Source organism: Pongo abelii, chromosome 9 (assembly GCF_028885655.2).
Source record: "Pongo abelii isolate AG06213 chromosome 9, NHGRI_mPonAbe1-v2.0_pri, whole genome shotgun sequence".
In the NCBI taxonomy this organism is placed as follows: Eukaryota; Metazoa; Chordata; class Mammalia; order Primates; family Hominidae; genus Pongo; species Pongo abelii.
Window position 1 is genome coordinate 108,122,775 of NC_071994.2, and position 21,557 is coordinate 108,144,331.

A 21,557-nucleotide genomic window follows, 5' to 3' on the forward strand; every position below is an offset into this window, starting at 1 on the left:
CGGGAGGCGGAGCTTGCAGTGAGCTGAGACCGCGCCACTGCACTCCAGCCTGGGCGACAAAGTGAGACTCCGACACAAAAAAAAAAAAACAAAAAAACTGCATATAACTTTTGACTCCTCCCAAACTTAACTCCTAATGACCTGCTATTGAAGAGAAGCCTTACCAGTAACAAAAACCACTGATTAACAAATATTTTGTATTTTATATGTATTATATACTGTAATATAAAGTAAGCTAAAGTAAAAAAAGTTGTTAAGAAAATCATAAGGAAGAGAAAATATATTTACTATTGACTCAGTGAGAGTGGATCATCATAAGGTGTTCATCCTCATCGTCTTCACATTGAGTAAGCTGAAGAGACGGAGGAAGGGGATGGCTTAGTCTTGCAGTCTCATGAGTGGCAGAAGAAGAAGAGGTGGAACAGGACACAGGAGAAGAAGGCAAACTGCGTTTATCTTTGTGGAAATGCATAGTTATTTCTGTCTAACATTTTTGCTTTTCCATTTCCCCAAAATTTTTTCTAGACAGTATGAATCTTTCTTTCACCACTTCCCTTAGTTTCAGTGCTCATGTCATAGAATGGTCTTTGTTGTAAAACAGGTCAAAAGCTGCTTTGAAAAATCAGAATCTTTCTGCCAAATTATAATGCCAATTTGTGCTCTGGCACTGCTTCTTCTACATCTTCTTCCTCATCATTTGGAACTGGTTCAGAAGCACACATCTCTATCAAGTTGTCATCTGTTAATTTCTCTAATGCGCAATTAGCTCTTGAATTTTTATAAGATCCATATCTTAAAGTTATTCACTTTTTTGCAATATCCACAATCTCTTTCATTATTTTCTTGATTGGCTTTTTCATAAACCCTGGTGAAGTCATGGACAACTTTTGGAAACAGTTTTCTCTAGCAGAAATTTATTGGGGTCTTGTTATGTTGCCTAGGTTGGCCTTAAGCTCCTGGACTCAAGCTATCTTCCCACCTCAGCCTCTTTAGTAGCTGGGGTCATAGGCCCATACCACTGCACCCAAAATCATGGCTTTTAATTTTTTAACATCAATGATGTCATTTTCAGTGGTGTAGCCCTTCCAGACTTTCATGATGTCATCTCTATCGATGGTCTCTTCCTTGGCATTCGCAAATCTTTTCATAGAGCAACGTGTGTAATGAGCATTAAAGTTCTTTCTGACCTGATTCAGAGGCTGAATTAGAGATGTTTCATTTGGTGGCGAGTAGACCACTTTGATTTTTTGCAAATTGAACTCATGAGGTTTTGAGTAGCCAGGGGCATTGTCCAACATCAAAAGAATCATAAATGGGCCGTCCCTTATTGGCAAAGTATTTCCTGACTTCAGGGGCAAAGCATGAAAGGAACCAATAGAGAAAAAGCGCTCCCATTGCACAGGCATTCTTGTTGTCCAACCAAAACACTGGCAGCTAGTGTTTACCATTGCTGTTCAAGGCTCAGGGATTAGTAGCTTTATAGATAAGAGCAGTCCTGATGATAAACCCGACTGCATTCCCATGAAACAGTAGAATTAGCTTATCCTTTTCTATTTTAAATCCTGGTGTTGCTTCTATTTCTTACTAACAAATGGCCTTTTTGGCATCTTTTTTTCTAGACTAGAACATTGTCACCTGTATTCAAAACCTGTTCCGGTAGTATAGTTTCTCTTCAATGATTTTCTTAATAGTTTCTGGGAACTAATCTGCTGCCTCTTGATAACCAAAAGCTGCATCTCCTGATGTCTTGACATTTTTAATGCACTTTAAATTATCGAATCATCCTTGGCTATCATTAAAGTATCCACCTTTAGATCCTTCCCCTTTCTTTTGCTTTAAGTTGTATACAATGACTTCATTTTTTCCGGAATCATATTAGAGTCTATAAATATACCTTTCATATGAAAATTCTGCCACCACATACACGCTTCAATTTCAATACAAGATTAAAAATTGTTTCACAATAGTGCAAGGTTTTGGCACTGGCAGGCATAGTGCAGTGATAGCTTTATTATCTCCTTTTATTTTTTTACATTGGTCTTCATTCTGTATTCATTTATCTTGAAATGGTGAGCAGCCACAAATCCAGATCTCAATCTACAGTACATATCAAACAGTTCTACTTTTCTTGTAATGTCATGACATTGTTTTTTGGGAACATTACACCATCAGTATTGGTATGTTTTATGGACCCCGTGCTGTTATTCAAGAATTATGGTGTTGCAGTAAATGCAATGAAAAATACATTAAAAACCCAAGGATATTGCTTTTTATAGCAATATGAAATTTACTAGAGGTACAAACTGCTGATGTAGAGATAATGCGTGTCACATGGCATTTTAAGCTACAAAACTTGAGTTCACTGAAATAGCAACAGGAAATGGCTATGAAAATACAGGAGTACAGTATCCATGGTTGTGTGCGGTTAGGATTTAATACTGTATCTTTATATTTGTTTACATTTCTCTCATTTCAAGTGGTACTATGTTTTATCTATGAGTGCATAAACTTTGATAAACTTAAGCTTTCTATAATAGATTTGTGTATATTTTATAATATAGTAGTAAATGATAAAATAGACTTAACATCTCCATAAATTTTGTGCATTTTTTACATACCTAACTTAATTTTTCAGTATTTCTAGTGAAGATGATTTGTGATTTTCTTCAAATTGTAGCAAATCTCCTAAACTTTTCCAACATGTTTATATGTTTATAAAATGCATGAATAAGCAGACCGAGGCATTTCAGATACTTGTTGTTTATGGGTTAATACTAATTTATCTAGATTGCAAAATCAAAACAGAAATGAGAGGCTGAAAAATTTGAGAGGACTTCAGCGGTGTGAAGGATGGAATGAGAAACTCTGAGATATAGCTGATCAAATTACCAGAAAGCCTGACAAGAGAGAATAGAAAAGACAAAATATTTAAAGCAAATTTTTCAGAACTGGGGAAAAATATGTGTCCACTGATTGAAGAAGCACAATGTATCTGTAATAGGATAAGTTCAAAGAATAACTGCTTTCTAACAGCCCTCTGAGTTCAGCATTGTGATGAGTTGACTTGTGTACCATAAAAACATATTGAAGGCCTACACCCCAGTTACTCAGAACGTGCTCTTATTAGGAAATAGGGTCCTTGCAAATATAATCAGTTACAATGAGTTTATTTTGGATTAGTGTAGGGCCATCATCCGGAACAACTCATGTTCATACCAAAGAAAAGGGGCTCCGGAGCAAAGACAGACAGGAAGAGCAATATGTGAAGACACAGACTCACAGAGGGAAGGCAGCAATATAATGACAAAAGCAGAGAATAGAGTGATGTAGCTGCAAGCAAGGAACACTAAGATTGATTGAGGCAACCAGTAGTGAGGATGGTGGCCATGGCCCTACTCTACTGACATCCTGATTTCAAACTTCTTGCCTCCAAAACTGAGAGAATGCATTTCCAGTTAAACCTCCCTGTTTGTGGTGATTTGTCATGGCAGCCCTAGGAAATGAATACAGGTATTATTAGTTCCATTTTGCAGATGAGAAAACAGATTCTCAGAGAGATTGATGACTTAGCCAATGGAGTGAGGAGCAATCTCACCTCATGGATCTATAATCTGAAAATGGAACAACAACCACATGTGCTAGAACAGAAGTAAAAACTGGTGACCCACAGAGTCCATCATGAGCCCAGTGATATTTCTTTGGCTCTCTCAGATGTTATTTATCTTGACATTGAATTAATTATCAGAGGTAAAAAATTGTAAGATTTCAAATAAAGTGTTGGATTCCAGGCCTCTGTTGCTTGAATTTCAACATGGAAAGGGTTGCCTGGTACTGAGTCCTTGATGACGCATTCATTATGCCTTCTGATTTTTCCTGCGTTCACCTAACTTGATTAACTTAATGTATGTTCTCTGCCAAGCCTATATGGTGTTTGTATTTGTGGCCTCTGCCTGGGAAACCTGAGATTAGACTTGCAGTCCATAAATTTTGTTAGGATTATTATTAAAAAATATTATTAATCTCACCAATTTACACTGATGTAGTGATTTGTATGATAATTCACTTCAAGTCTCATTTCTCTATCTGTCAACTACCTGCCTTGGAGAATTGTTGGATTAAATTTAATGTCTGAAAAACAATAATACCTATTGAACAGCACAAATGTAATAATGTTACCTCTTATCTCAGTATGATTCTTCACATATCTGTAATGCTAGAAAAATATATGTTACATACGAGAAAATTTTTCATAAGGAAAAGCAACAGCATTTTTCCACAAGGATTTCAAAACATTGAGTAAATGTATCTATTTCAAGGGAGACGGGAGGGTAAAATGATGTAATAACTATATTGATTAAGAAGAAAGGAAATTTAAGGGATAAATAATGCAACAGAAGTTTCATAAGCAATGTAGTATGTGATGTTTATTTTCACTATGTAACTCAGAAAAATCATTGTCATCACATGACACACCACTTCAACCCTCCTGACTTTAGTGCTGTTGTAGTGGGGACTCCCCCTCATGTGGTTGTTGTCACACATCAAGCCACTGTGCTTCAGGTTCTTTCTGCTTTGAAGTTCGAAGATGTTCATCAAAGGACTGAGGACTGTTTAGCTGTGCATATGTGGGTCCAGAATTGTAGGAGAGGGAGGACCTTCTCCTGGGGGCTAATTTCAACCAATGAATGGCATTAGTCCATTGATAAATGTCTCTAATTCCTCATCTTCTAGTAAGGTAGAATCTACATAATTGTAGACGATCCTGAAGAAAGACTGGAACCCAGTTTCTCAGAGCATTAATGAATTCATTATTGCATTTTTTGGAATATTATCTTTCTTTCATCTCCCTTCCCCACTCCCTCACTTCTGCTTTTTGGAAATACTTTCCAAATAATACTTACAGTCAAGTGGCTGACTCCTCCTATTTCATGGTCAACCAAATTGCATCATTATCATCATCAACATCACCACTATCATTGCTGCCATCATTATCTTTATTGAGCAATTTAAGTATGAACAGAACTATAATTAGTTTTCTACATGTATCATGTCATGTAGTTCTTACTATAATACAAAATTGCTAGGACTAACTCTCCTCACTCATAGAACTCTGTAGCTAAGTTGATTACACATATAATCACATATCTAATATCAAGTACGGGGCAGAAGAAGCCCAGGCCTTGAAACAGCTCCTTCATCCCCATGATGTCAAAGTGAGCCCCATTCCTTGGAGTCAGATAGTCAAACTTCGTATTGCTTATAATGAGAGCCAGGTATCTGCAGCCCTTTCTTTTTTTTTTTTTTATTAGATTGATCTGCAGGAGATGGAGATGAAGTGACTTTGATTACCTGAGTCTCTTAAAACCTCGTATAGCTGCCCTCTTCCCTAAACTCTATCAAAAGACACTGCTTTCCTCTCTCTCAAGAGCCCAGAGCAAGAACCAGGACATATCTGGATGAGTACTCAAGAATCTTAAGGAAACTAGAATAATTCCTACTCCCTTTTTTCTTCTTTTTCTTCTGCATCTACTCAAACATTTCTTATATTCAGGTTCAAATCAAATTTCATAAAAACCGAGAGACGTCAGTTGTAAAAATGAATATAGCAGAAGTTGTTTGCCTCCCATATTATGATTATATTTATACTATTTAAAAAATATTAACATACTGTTTTTTAAGCTTTAATTATATTTTTCAAATATGCTTCACATCTAGGTTTTTCAACCAGAGTACAAATAATTATTACTCAGCTATGTTATCATGTAACTATTTTTCTTCTGTGACTATAGCTGAAATTGTAATGTATCTCAAATAGATACAAGAATCAATAAATGAAAAAATGATGAATCTACATTTTATCATGGGTTGAATGAGCATTGGTATCTTTTTGAAGCCATATGAACCCTTCCTTGCTGAAAGCATCTATGATAAAGGTTACTACTGTCATCACCCCCAGTCACTTAGTGCTTTAAGTATTTGTGCATTTATGGCTGGCACTGTGGCTCCAGCCTGTAATCTCAATGCTTTGGGAGGTGAAGTCAGTGGATCTCATGAAGTCAGTATTTAGAGATCAATCTGGGCAACATAGTGAGACTATGTCTCTACAAGAATTAAAAAGATCAGCCTGGCATGGTGGTGTGCATCTGTAGTCCTAGCTACTTGAGAGGCTGAGGTTGCAGAATCTCTTGAGCCATGTGTTCAAGACAGCAGTCAGCTATGATCACACCATGGCACTCCAGGCTGGACAACAGAGCAAGACCTCATTAAAAATAATGCATTTAATGGAAGCGATTGATTCTCTCTTTTTGTCCATTTCATGAACAGAGCACAGCATCTCTCCAGGTTTTTCTTTACGGTCTCAAGAATTCTTCTTGAGGACAAAGCTTGAGAATATTTGTAGATTCTGCTGATTCAGGTGGTCCAGCTTTGATTTGTGGAAGAGCTGTGGGATATCACAAAATATAAATGATGTCTTCTGCCTCTGTGACCCAGGTTATCACCTAAGAAGGTTGAGACAGAGAGAAAGAGAGAGAAATCCTAGGAAAAAGACTTCTTTGCCTGTAGGGATTATAGCTGTGCTTAACTTCCAGCTTAAGGAAATGTATTGTTATTGAAGAAGAAAAGGGAAAGCAGAAATCTCCCTCCATCCCTCCGTGCACAAAAAATGCAATCACAGATTCTGATCATTCTGGAAAAAAAAATTTTGATGATTTAGGGTTACATTTGGCCTTCCTCTATTCAGAAAAACAGTTTGATTTTTCCAGTGGTTTTACTGTGTGGTACTGATTCATCCATGTGGACTTTCTACTGTGTCTGGGCAAGAGTGTACTAAATAAATACCTGTTCAGAGTGCTATCTATTTGAAATACAATGTGAGTTCCACATGCAATATTAAATTTTGTAATATCACATTTACAAAATGTATAATTAATTTCAATAATATATTTATTATAATATATACAAAACATTACTCTATCAACATGTGCCACTAGCCACAAGTTAAGTACTTAATAGGTACATGTGGCTACAAAACTGAATGGGACAACATTCCATTTTGGAGTGATAGTTCCCTCCTAGTCCACACCACATACAGATACATATATATAGCAAGCACTTAACAGAATATTGATTTCTGTACCATCCTGGTATTTTAAAAGCAAACTTTAAGCGAATGATTAACTTTTCTAGAAGAAATGGGCTTCACATATCTTTTAACAAATTGTGAAATCAGCTATTCAATGAAAAAATATTGTCTAGTGACAATAGTACTGTGTCCAAGGTCAAAGGGACAAATATTTGTACGAGATTCTGACATAAATATGGATGTCTTGCCTCCAAAGTGCTGAACAATCAACACTAAGTTTTTCACCTTGTGTTTTATAATGTGAGGAAATAATACATCTCTTTTGGATAAGTTTGTAATAGTCATTCTGATCTATCCCTTTGTGAAATATAATATTCATCTCTTTTGACTGATATTGTGCAAGAAACTGGGAGATTCTTGAGCCTTCCTTCTGGAAAAGAAAAAAGAATTCATGTATACAAATTAGAAGAAAAGTTTACTAAGATATAATAACAAGGTTTCTTTTCGTGAAAAGAATGGGCAGGCATAGTATTTATGTTTGGTTACATGACCCAATCAAGACATAGGAACTATGAGTAAAGTATTATTATCCTGTATACAATTTATATTGTTTTGTTACATTTCATGTATGTTTTCTATTTCAATCATTTGTTTCCATTTGTTTTTAATGATATTTTAGAATAAATATCTTGCTAAAGTGTATGATAAAAACCTGATCTCTGAGAATGCAACAAGTTGTAAGAGTACGTAAGGAAACCAAACCTTCTAAACATATATTTTTTCATAGATTAAACAGTGACATATGTTCCTCCTTCTCATTTCAGAAAGTTCTGCCAATGTGAAGACATCCAGGGTCCTGATATATTCCAGGTCTGGGGGTATGTTTTCCTGTTTACAGGTTTGGAGAACTTCCTAAGTTAATAGTCATCTTTTAATGACCTTTATGCATCTAGATAGGTAGATAGATGATAGATAGATAGATAGATAGATAGATAGATAGATATAGATGCACATATATATGCATCTATATATATATCTATATATATATATAAAGTGATTTTAGGTAAAATTAAAATTAGACAGGATTTCTCTCATATCCTATAGTAAAGTTAGCATGAAAATGATAATTTTATTACAATATTATAAATATTATAGTGCAGATTGCTGCCCAAAGAGAGTTTCTATTAGCCTGGCAGTGCAATAGAAAGAAATGTGGAAATCAGGAGTTTAGATAAACATTTCAATTTGAGTCTTATCTGTTATGTAATGAAATAGGACTCTCTCAGGAATCTCCCCTGGAATGTCTTTACCTTGAGACAAAAAGAAAGGGAGTGGTATAGGGTCAGACAAACAGTTGCCATGGCAGGTAGGGGTTTACATGGCTATGTCTCTGACTAAATCACAGTCTTGGAACTGTGATTTCTATATGCTGCATAATATATGTATATTATGTGTATATATATATTATATTTTATATAATATTATATATATACATATATGTTGGTTTGTTAAATGAAACAAACAAACAAATAGCTAGGATTCTTCTTATCCTGCACTTCAGAATCCAATGCTCTGCGGGAAAACCTCAGAATTATAACCATATCCAACGGCCTCGCCAAGGCCTAGACCTCTTCTAATAGCCTCGTTAACCTGCTTCCTGGTCTGCTGGGCTAGTGTCCCCAAAGCATCCTGGGATCCATCACTCTGGAGAATCCAAATGCAGATAGAGGGCAGGGAGCCACTGGATCACTGCTGCAGGTATCTGAAGCTGCCTCCTTCCTGCCACAACCTCTGCTGATCAGAAAGGTTATTTCAGTGTGGAATTTAGTGCTCATTATATATGAGAATTGTACATGATAAATAATATATAATTATTAGTAAACTCTAGTAGTTCAGAGCTGCAGATTTCAGTGTAATTCTATGGAAAATTGTGTCTATCCCTGAAAAACATGGATCTGAGAATATTTAAACTCTAATAATACTCATAATATAATCTGGGTCAAAAGTTTTAAAAAGTTATAAAATTTAAACATTTTATAGGAGTTCCCCAATCATATTTTTGTAATTCACAGAAATGAGTAAGCACTGAAAAATTCCAATTTGTAGCATCCCAATAATAATTAGGAAAACTACTCTTTATTGCATGCATACACTTCATCTGTTTATTCATCACATATTAATTAGGTATCTGCTATGTGCCAGGATCTCTAGTACTTACTCCTATTAATTACTGAAGAAACTAGTTACATTCTGGTGGCAGAAACTTGGTACCTTTTAACTCTTTTTACTTAAATGGAAAAGGGTTAAAAGTGGAACAGGTTTATTCTGGAAAACAAAATGGTTAATTTCAGCTGTATTCATTTTGTGATGCCAGTGCAACACTCTAGTGGAATTGTTGAATACACTGCTACGGCTAAATGAATCTGGAGCTCCAAGGACAGAGTTCTGGATGAGGCCTAATATCTTGGAAGTTGTTGGTATGTGATGCCTGGCATTATATTGCCTCTAGCTTTACATAGTCTTATGAAAAAGGACCGGAATTGTCCCTGCTTTATACATGGTAAGACTGATGATTAGTCAGCTACAGCGGTTAAGATACATGCAGGAAGACATACAGTTTACTGACAGAATCTAGGTTTAGATTTGAGTATCTCTTACTACAAAGCATCTACTATTAATTATTTCTATGAACAGTCTGAACCCGAGGACTCAGCCTTTTAGCCAATTGGAAACTGGATCCCACCCCACAAAAGGCAGGGTACTCCCTTAAAGAACAACGACAGGTTTAATGAAAATGACAGATTTGTAAAGGAAGGATAGAGAGATCACAGAAGACACTGCATGGGTCTTGGAGTTGAATAGATTCTTAAAAAATGGAGATATCCATTGTAAAATACCAGTCTTACCTTTTATACTGGTGGACTTTTGGTACATATTAAGTAGGGTCTCAATAGACTTTTGTCCAGCCACATGGTTCTTTAGCACATTGTCCATCAAGACGAGGGCTTTGTCTTAAATTTCGGCATAATATTTTTTCTTTTCCTTTTTCTTCAATATCAGAACTTTTTTTCTTCACAAGTTATTCAAACTGGCATGAAGAATACCATGGCCCCCACACCTTCTTCTATTCATCCTTTCTTCTATCTGTCAGTTTTTCTACCTCAGCTAATCTAAAATACATGTCCTGAATGAGTAAAATTTAACTAGTCTCCTTGCATTTTCCCATAAGAATTAACCAAATAGTTTATATTTCACTTTTTGTTTTCATTTCAATTGTTTTTTTAGATTCAGGGATACACATGCAGGTATGTTAAAAAGGGTATATTATGTGATGCTGAGGTTTGGGGTGTGATTTAACCCATCACCTAGGTAGTGAGAGTAGCACCCACTATATAGTTTTTCAGCTCTTGCCCTCCTCCTTCACTCCTTCCTCTAGTAGCTCCCTGTGTCTATTATTTCCATCTTTATGTCCATGAGTGCCTACTATTCAGCTACCACTTATAAGTCAGATCATGTGGTACTTAGTTTTCTGTTTCTGTATTAATTTGCTTAGGATAATGGGCTCCAGTTGCATCCATATTGCTGGAAAGTACAATATTTGAATTTATATGGCAGTGTACTATTCCATGGTAGATATGTAAGAATTTTTTTTTATCCAATCCACTATTGATGGGCACCTGGGTTGATTCTATGATTTTGCTATGGTGGATAATGCTCTTGACAAACATCTGAAACATGTGTCTTATTGATAGTACAGTACATTTTCCTTTGGGAATTTAGCCAATAATGGGATTACTTGGTCACATGATAGTTCTGTTTTTAGTTCTTCGGTAAATCTCCAAACTGCTTTTCACAAAGATGGAGGCATCACATTCCTGGACTTCAAGCTATACAAGTCAACAGTAACCCCACAGCAAGGTAATGGTACAAAAACAGACACATAGACCAATGGAACAGAATAGAGAACTCCAAAATAATACCACACACCTGTAACCAACGGATATTTAACAAAGTCAACAACAACAAAAAAGAAATAACGAAAGGATTTTTTATTCAATAAATGTATTTCTTGTTTAAACTGTGCTGAGAAATCATGACGGTGTCTTCTCCTCCACATCTCCTGGTCATCCTACCTTTTGATTGGAGATCATTCTGAAGGAATCCCTTTACTCCCAGGAAAGCTTTCCTTCAACTGCCTAAGATTGCATTAACAGTTAATTTTTACTGAAGGTGACAACTTACTTCTGCTTTTTGATATTCGCTGAGCAAAGAGTGATCACAGATATAGTCTCAGGTTGTAGTAGAATATGCACGATAGTACAGAAAAGATATGCCCAGACAAACAGTTAATAAAAGGCCAGAAATAAGGGGGACTGTAATGTGTTCAACTATGAAGATTTTTAAAAGGTCAGATATTCACTTTGATTTATAGGTTAAAGATTAGAAAAGGCTCATATTTGCAGGTGAAATGGTAGTTCTTCGAATCCTCCCTAAATCTTAACATCCCTGAGTGAATGATTTCACCCCAAACTTGTTTTATCTGCACCATGCAGGGACTTCACTGTGCACACTATGCATCCTAGAGTTTCTTCAGGGTGTCATGCACCGTCTGCCAAGTGCTTCATTTTTGATGGCTGTCTTACCTTTGCAAGAAGTCTGTCAACTACTAAGGGTTAAGAGTTAATTCAAAATTTACTTTCTCTCTCTTAAAAACCTTAACAAAGAGTAGAAATATGCAGGTTCTGTTCATGGATTTGTCAGTAGTAAACTGTGGGATTTGGGAAAAGTCTCTTATCACACTGTACTGTCACTGTCATAACTATCTGTCTTCTCTCCATCTCTCCTGCTGAGCTCTAAATTTTTGGAAGTCAAGTACCTGTGATAATTTGTGTCTGCATCCCTAAAGCAGAAACCCCAGCAAATGGTTTTTCAAATGAAAAAATGATGCTAATACCCAGTTGAGGTCTTATGAATTAAGCCTAACATTCTAAATTCAATACTTCCTCTGATTTCCAACCTCTGTTTCTCCACTGTGGAAAGAAACTGAGGACACGTTTTTATTTTTATATCAAATTTATTAAAATGTTCAAAAAAGTCTATTATTAAACACATATAATTCCAAAAACCATTACAGAGTGAAGGAACTCTTGGTTTCCTATGGGGGAAAAAACATAAAAGAGAATTTTGTTAAAAGAAATGTAAGTAATAAAGTTATACCACCAATGACAACACACACAATCTTAAAAGGAAAGACCACATGCTATTTTAAAATGTTACCCTGCTGAGGTGAAGGGGAGAAATATCTAAAACTGAGGGTTCATAGTCTTACGGCCACTTCTAGGTCCCTATCAGCTGACACTCAGAAAGGGTCTAAAAGAAAAACTTTGGAAGAAGAGCAGCGTGCTCTTCAGTGACCAGAAGAAAGGCATTACTTCAGTATTTTCTGTATATTATACTACGGATTGATTATCCCTTATCCAAAATGCATGCTACCAGAAGTATTTTGAATTTCAGATATTTTTGTATATTGAAATATCTGCATTATATTTACTAGCTTAGCATTCTTATTCCAAAAACCTAAAATTTGAAATGCTTCTATAAGCATTTCCTTTGAATATCATGTGGGTGCTCACACAGTTTTGGATTTTAGATAATTTCAAAATTTAAATTTTTGGATTAAAAATTCTAGGCCTGTAGATCTAGAGTCCTGGACTAAAATGGACTTTCAGTACACTTTCCTCAACCTTCCCACACTCCCAACCACACACACATACCTGCCCTCAGACATTCATACAGCTTCCTTATTTTAATGTCCTGGAAAGAGGTAGAAATGTATTGTCAAAGTCATCCTTTCAGTGCTGGGCATCTGTGCTTTATCATCTGGCTGCTCAAATGAAAGTCGAACCTAAAAGAGAAAGGAAAGTCTGGAGACCACTTTTTCTGAAAAGTTTGTTGACTCATGCCAAAAAGACTACAACAAATATAGCAAAATAAGTGACAAAAACAAAAAGTACTTCCATCTGCAACAAGTATAGCCATGTGCTTATCTAAGCATTGAATGACGCTCCTTGGGGCTTTTTAAATCTGTGGTTGGATCTAAGCCATGAGGGACACAGGCTAATTAGAGTCCACTCATTTGTCTCTGCAGGTCAGGGGGGAGGGTGAAAATAAATGATTGTTTTATTGAGGCTGTGGGTCTTAATAGATTGGATTTGGCTCCCAGCCTTGTTCACTCTCCAAAGAACTTCAAAACTCTTTTGGAAAGAAGGGCATTATTGGAAGATAAACATGTCTGGATCTGCTTTCTATGCTTCCAATTGCAATAGCCAAGCATTCAGGGAAGTAGAGTGAAATAGCATCCACCAGAGCCCTACCCTGTGGAAAATTTCCTCCACATCACAGGAACAGGCATATTCTTGCAGATGTTCAATGAGTCTCATAATAAAAACAGAGCCCTTTGTGGGATGGCTCCAAGAAACATTATCTGTTGATAAAGCACATTTCACATCTCAAGACTGGTGTTGCCTGAAGAAAGAGAAGAAACTCTAGTATTTCTGCTCCAGCTGAGGCATGTTTTGGAATTCATCTATTTTCCATACACTTCATTGTAATTTTAGTGAATCCATTTGAAGTTCAGTGAGTGTATTTTTACTTATACTCTAACCGGTGCTGTATATGTTGCAGGCATTAAAATGACATAGTCCCTGAGTTCACACAGTCATAAATTTAGTAGAGAGTTAGGAAAAGGCAGAATGGGTTAAAGGGAAGGAATTGGGTTTTGGAAAATAGCTATATACAGAGCTAAATAGAGAACTGTGAATGTCAAGTGGAAGGCTGGGACCAAAAGATATTAAAGAACAGTTCTGTCTAATGTTAAAGTCTACTATATGTACTCAGACTGGAAATGTATGTTTTTTTGTGTGTGTCTTGTCATTGTTTTTGATCATTGAAAAAATATTGAGTTCTACATCAGGGCATGTTCAAGACAATATAGAACCAAACTTCTTCTGGAAGAATATATCTCATTGTACAAAATATTATAGAAAATTTAACTACTTGAGCAGGGGCTGGGCATTTGGGCCAGAGGTGACCAAGAGAATGCGAGTCCTCTCAGGAAACTGCCATACAAGGTGGATGAAAGCATTCAAGTGATCTTTATTTAAACCTTGCTAAGAAAAGTAACTGGATTAAGTTCTAGGATAAAAACATTTTAAATAACACCAGTCCTTTAATGTGTACTTCTTTCTGTGTCATGTGCAATATTTCACATATATTAATTTATTTAATCCGTAGAAAAATGATATTTATATTCGTATATTTTAGTGAGCAATTCAAGGAAAGCCCAGGGAGAAAAAAGTGGAGCTAGTTTACAAAGTACTAAATGACTAGATCAGTCAATAATAGCAAGATTCTTACTGCAAAGCATATCTTTAGAATAATGCATATATATTCTGCTGTATATAGTTCATGCTTCTAGGTAAAACCCACTTTAATTTAGGGGCCCAAAGTTCCTCGTTTGCTATTCTACTTTGCTGAACACTGCTCCTACTCGTCTCCTGTGAATACTTGATGTGGGGCCCTATTGGTCCATCGAATGATCTCAACATGGCGGACCTTTCCTATGCACAGTCAGATTGAAATGTGCTACAGCGCGGATCGTCTTCCATTTAACTCTCTGTTATCTCTCACAATTCTAAAATATTTTGCAACAGAGAGGAGTTCATTAATTACTACCTCAATGAAAAGATGTGCTTACTTGCTCTCTGTGGATAAAGAGAATTGTGTGTATGACTTGGAACAAAGCTTTAGTTTCTGTTCAAAAATCTTATCTAAAGTTCTGTGCACTTATCTACCCTCCAGTGGGTGGTTGTGAGTTTTTCTATTGATAACACCCACAAAGATATTCTGTGTACAAGAAACCTGTTACCTGATGTGGAAGAGCAGAAAGCAATAAAATCCTTCTCTATGTGGGCTTTCTTAATAGCATCATCCTCAAAATCTCCCAGAGTTGGTAAAGATATATTTTCAGAGACTCGTAATGAATCTTTTACCAACACCATACCACGGTTCTCTGGAAAGACAAAATTTGGTTTGTTACTACTATCAGTGGCTGAGAGGACAACTTTCTCCTCTTAGCCTCTGTTCAATCATATTTATCAATATATTTGCTCTATCATTAATTCATGTACACGTGCACACATACATTCAAGTAACAATCTTTTCGACAATCTTATGTCTTCTAACACTCAAACAAGTTTTAAAAACAACCAAACATCAAAGTCTCAGGATTGAAAATGAAACAAATATCTACCAACCAGTCATACAATTCACAGAATCCACATGTTGAGTGATGACACTACGTTTTCTTTGACACTAATAAACAGACATAAAATGAAAAACCCTGGATCCATACAGATGAGAACAGCATTAGAATGTCTGGTGTTCTCAAGGACATCAGCACTCACCACCACGGCAGGCCTCGAAGATGATCACCTTGGGTTTGTCCTTCAAACTTGGGCAGTTCTTGCTATTCAACATTTTAAAGATTTCATTGAGTTGTAATATATCAGGGACTTGCTTAGAGTATTTCTTCCCACAAATGCCTTCCCGAACACCGTGAGACAAGAACACCAGGAAAGTGCTGTCAGAGGTCTTGTGCTCTGGGTGGTGAGCAAATGCCTCCAGCTCTGTAGTCATTTCCTGAAAGAGACCATACCACTGATTTTGGACTATGTAATTAACTCTCATGGCACCTTGGAAAGCCAATAAATAAATACTTAAGGATTTCTTAAGGAATTCCATGACAAACAATGGAGTGCCAAAAAAACTTTAAGTCTTAATTTCGAGAAAGGTGAAGGAAGGTGTTTTAGGAAGTCATTCAAAGTTATCTTGTAGAGAGAACGTACCATTACTGAGTTAAACAAACAAACGAAAACAAAATCAAAAACAAAAAAACTAAACAAAAAAAAAACCACTTCACAATTAAGTTAAACCAGGCTCATGCTGAATGACTCTGATGTTTCAAAGGAACATGTAGCATCCAGCACCCTCCCATGGCAAGTGTATATTTTATATTATCAAAAGATTACATTTCTTGGTCCTACAACCAAGCTTTCTAATATTATTTAGTATAGGAAGGGCGTGACCATTCTCTCTAAGGTATAATAGACCTTACCCAAGCAGTGAGATTTCTTTTCACATCCACCTTGTACCCCAGATTTTGCAGCAGCATCGTCATGCCTATGATGTCAACCTCAGCTCCCGTTATTTTAGAAAGACTATCAAACTCTTCGTTGCAGATAATGAGAGCAAGACGTGTGCGGCTTGACTTGCCCATTATTGCATAAATCTGTAGGAAATGCAGTTTGGATGCGTAGTAATTCATTCTCTGTAATTTAATATTCAGCTGGCAAATTTATGACTGTTTACCCTTTCTTAATTCTATCAAGATACCAAATCCCATGGACTATACATTGAAAATGGCTAATGGAATTGAGTGCTACTTCGAGAGTAGGCATAGAAATTGCAAATGCCCAGATGGCAGGTGAACTACTGACTTCATTGCTCTTGATAGGTAGGATTTTGAAAAATTCACAAGTTTTGAAGCAAGAATGACTGAATTCTAAAACTGATTGCTCCAATTTCTGATTTTCTTTTCGCAAAATATTTAACAATCCCATGACTCAGCTTCTTGATTTCTAAAATGTTTTATTTTAAGTTTAAAAATTATGTATTATCATAGACAGAATGCTTAGAACACTGGCCACTGTTAGTGAACATTCAATAGCTGTCACTGTTGATGTTATTTATCCAGGAATTGGATCCAATTTGGAACTCTTTCTATAAACCTGGGATTCTAGGATACAGGAATTTTTTTTTTATGTAAGGGAAGCAGAAGTACGATTCTCCATTGAGAACAGCTCTAAGAAAAAGCCACTGCATTTTAGAATCACCACAAGTATCTTTCACCCCACTCTATCCTTATGTTCTGAGCATGGCAACTATGTCGACTTTTCTTTCCATATCCTTTTAGCTTCGTCTAGGGAGCAAAGCTTGACGCTTCCTCCTGAGCCTGAGGATGTAGGCATAGCAGGGTTGTCCCACACTGGCACTGCCTGAGGAGCCTCAAGAGTCAAAGAACGTCATGTACACTGGCATCCCTCTTTGTTCTGCTTTGTGTTTCTTACAGCCTCACCTATGGATGAAGCCAAAAAAGTGGAAATGAATTCTTAGGAAGACAATCCTGATCTTTCACCACTGAGTAATTTCACTGCTAATGGAGTACATTTCCAGCCAGAGAATTCCAGGTGTGCAATACAGGGATCTCCTTTCATATTTCAGGATCAGTATTTTCACAAATATTTCCGATAAAAATGTAGAAAGGAAGCTTTTCAAGGCCATGCATGATAAAATGCTCAGAAAACAACGAAATGTGTAAGATCAAATAGTTAGAATATAAATTTTTTTCAGAAGATTTGAACCATAGAATAAAATTTAATGGGAGGCAGTCTTAATTAAAGCTACTAAAAATTTCTGAGAGATATGCTTATGTTTTTATTTATTTACTTAATGGAAATGGTAGTAAGCACTAGGAATATTTTGTTAATGAACCCTTGTCCTGTCCTTCAGGATCTCTTCCTACTATGTACATATATGGAAGGAGGAGATTATTGATTATATGAACTAGAATGAATATAAAATACTATGATAAATGCTAACATCAAAGAGCACACTAGATGGATTTATAACACTTAACACTGACTGCACAGACATATGAGGAAATGTTTTCACAGAGTTTATATGAGAAAATCCTTGAGACTTTTACTTCATCACAGGTCCAACACCATCTGACAATGTGATCACTTGTTAGAGAACTTAATGTAATCTTTGTATCAAGATAGAAATGAGTTTTCTAGATTTGTGGAGTCTCTTTTAGAAACTATTAAGTCAAGAAAATAATATTTAATTTTGAAAACAAGTTTGAGAAACTATTATACAATCAGTTAGACAAATAAAGACAGCATGAAGTGTGGTGACATGGGGAAGAAATAATTAGAATGGATATATTGGAGTAAACTATAAAATAATAATTTGACAGAATAAATGTTTGGTTTCTTGAGAAAGAAGAATGAAAACAATATAAAAAACAAAATAGAAGTATATGGGTTATTTTTGATGTAATTTTTCTTAGTAAAAATACAGTATTTCATTATATAGTGAGTATCCCATGCTCTAAAACATTTAAGGATACATTCATGAATTAATCAACCTTAATAAATTCAATAGAGTAATACCTGACCTTGATAAAAAAAAATGTGCATTTCTAGCCTCTAAATTGCTTCTAAACAGAAGAGGGCCCTTGATGAATAAGGGTTTTTTAATGAAATAGAAGTAGAAATGGAGACACAGTTCCAAATTTGGGAGAAGATTGCATAAAACTTGGCCATGGCTTGAATATTGGAGATGCGTGAAAGGAAAGTGGCCAAGATGAGTTTCAAGTTCCTGGTTTGAACAACTAGTGATGATGACACCAACAACCGAGTTACACAAAACTGGAAGAGAAGCAAGGTGTGGAAGAATGGCATGTTCAGCTCTGATACTGTTTAGATAAAGATGTCTCTGGAAGATGTGAGGGAATATTTCAGTAGGCTTAAATGATGAAGTTTGGTACTTACTTGGGTGATCAGGATTTGAGACACAGATTCCGAATTTTTGATAGAAACATAGATAGTGAAGCTGTGGGGACAGTTGCTACAAAAGCAGAATAGATTACAAAAAGAAAATTAAATGATCACTCTATGGGAATTCTCCATAGCCCCTTTAACTGTGGTTCATTCTACAACATTAATGTCAAAGAAGACAGGGTTCAAAGAATGCTCTTCCTTTAAAAACAGCATTACCTAGGAAGGAAGTACTACTTCAGAGTCTTGTGTAGTAAGGTGACTTCCAGATATTGGACCAGAAAAAGAAGAAGGACATTGAAATAGTCACTTATCATCTCTGGAAAACTTTACCCTAATGCCTGCAACACTCCCCACTAAAGATTCCTCCCACAACCCTCACTGAACGACATTAAATAACATTCAAGATGTTCTTTAATTTAGAGAGTGGTGGGGGTTATAAAATGAAAGAGACGTTTTCAGAAAAATATGATATTTATTACACATAGATGAAAACATAAACTTATCCCAAGTCTGCTTAGACAGGCATAAGCTTCCCCTAACCCTTAGAAAAAAAAAAAAATAATAATAATAATAAAAAAAAAGGCTTTTACTTTGAAAGAACATCTGCCTCTGAAGTGGCTTTGGAAAGTACCACAGAGACCAGTAACTAGGAGTCCACCAGAACTCTCATCCTCACCATGTGCTAGGTCCAAGGGATCACAAGAATGGGCCAGCTCATTTCCTGAGCACTGTATCAGGCCCTAAGGGGGCTGCAAGTGGAAGCAGTCCAGGGCCCACAGCATGATCCGCAGCCTGATAACAGGCAAGTGGGTGATCTTACTCAAAAGAAAATGAAGAAGGCAACTGGAGGAAAGAGCCAACTTGAAATCCTTATTTTTCTGTAATCATTCAGTGTATTCTCTGAGTATATCGCCATTTCTGAAATATAATTTATTCTACTTGGAGGGCAAAATTTTGGAGAGAAGTAGAAAACATGGTTAATTACAGACCTTAAAGCTTCATGTCAGACAACGACATAAGTGTCTGGGTACACCCTGGACTCAAAAATACTAAATCAATCAATAAATATTGTGCCTCGCCTGGAACAGTGGAACATATAGTGTGAAGCTTTTTGGATAGTTCTCATGACCTTCAGGAAATTAGCTACCATGTACTCACAACAGGAAATGAGCTTTAATCAGAAGAGGGCCACTGAGGAAGAAGGAGCAGAAACGAAGGAGAGTCAAGGGACATGCAGTAGGGCCCCTGATACAGAAATATTGCCCGAAGCCAGAGATAAGAAAGTTTTCTGCAACTTAACATGGCTAGTAAAGACATCACATGGTAGTCACAATGACAGGCCCTAGGTGAACTTGAGTGTGAGTCACTGACCCTTACCTGCTGAGAGTCCCAGCATCGCTGCCAGGTACCTGTCTTCTTCACAAATGTATGTGATGCAGATTTCATATGCCCGTGCCCCTTTCTGAATAACAGAGTCAAGGAAAGCTCGGGCCTTATCCATAACTGTAGCATTTTCACATTTTACTGTCTCTGTGTCTTCCTGTCTCAGCACATTTGTTTCCAATAATTCATCCAGTAAGCCATTTATTGTACCTGCACCCAATGAATTGATAAGCAGCCGTCTCTTCTTCAGGAGGACCATGTCTGTTTGGAGGACAAGGATTTCTCACATCATGAAAACAGCCTCATATTCTTCTCATGTCATCAACAGAAAGTGACTTCATTCAGATTTCATCAGTGAAATGTCCCCCACCTCACAGTTGGGTAATCCCTCCTCTTACTTTATCGCTGTCCTTCTTGTTTCCCTGAATAGTCCCTGAATTGTCTCCCTGAATTGCAAAATGACAGCAGGCTGCTCCTAAGTCCTCGGTTCCTTTCTGGGCTTGCCTTTCTTTCTAAAGGCTGAAAGAGTCAACTAGTTTCTTCTCTCTTCCCTCTCCTCCCTCTCCCTCACTTCTGCTCACGTAAACTTCCACAGATACTAATTATAGCTTCCAAAAGAGCCAGTGCCTTCCACAACTCTTTCTTCCCAGGGACCTGTTTTTGGGACAGTAAAAGACTCACCTGCCATGCTTTTCTCCCCTCCCTTCTTGTGTGAGCTGAAACTGAAAGCATGCTTCACCTTTCTTTTTACCTTCCTTTTATACCTTTTTAGCAGGGCGTGTACATGTATTGGGAAACAACCACTGCACATGCATACGCATGTCTTTTTTTTATTTTTTCAATTTTTAATAGAGTAAGAATCACATTCCTGAACTCTAGACTGCAACAGAGAGTGTATCTTTGGAAAATTTTCTTCACCAGCTTTTGGAACAGGTCAGGGTAGGAGGGGAATGGGGCTTGGAGAATAAGACAAGAATGACAAAGTATGTGTACAATTAAACTCACACAGTGAAGAGTTTCTCATTCATTAGAAAACTTGATGGAGAAAAGTAACACAACCTTTAGAGAATTTGAACCCCTAATCTCCTGGGCCCATTTCACAGTCTAGGGAAAGTCATGGGAAATGTATGTCCTTGTGAAGCAATTTTACTTCAAGAAATGAACACATTTTTCACAAAGATTGAAGCTTTTCCTATTTAATGTCCTCCATTTTCAGATTTTTTTTTTCTGATACAGAATTTTATTCTGTCACACAGGCTGCAGTGCAGTGGCACTAACATGGCTCACAGAAGCCTCCACCTCCCCAGGCTCAGATGATCCTCTCAGCCCTGCCTCCCAAGTAGCTGGGAACACAGGCACAGGCTACCATGGCTGGATAATATTTTTTTGTTTGTAAAGACAAGGTC

General features: G+C 36.7%; 1 protein-coding gene across 1 annotated transcript in view; it reads right to left on the reverse strand.

Moving 5' to 3' along the window:
• Positions 1-12,890: 12,890 nt before the first annotated feature.
• The window catches only part of LOC100442809 (caspase-1-like), a 41,944-nt gene continuing 33,277 nt past the window's right edge, over positions 12,891-21,557 (reverse strand). Inside the window, exons 3-7 of the mRNA XM_024254877.2 lie at positions 16,260-16,433; positions 15,550-15,784; positions 15,012-15,155; positions 13,459-13,568; positions 12,891-12,989 (exon numbers count right to left, since the gene is read on the reverse strand). Of these exons, the coding sequence (XP_024110645.2) occupies positions 12,891-12,989; positions 13,459-13,568; positions 15,012-15,155; positions 15,550-15,784; positions 16,260-16,433 (762 nt within the window). The remainder of the gene's footprint in view (positions 12,990-13,458; positions 13,569-15,011; positions 15,156-15,549; positions 15,785-16,259; positions 16,434-21,557) is intronic.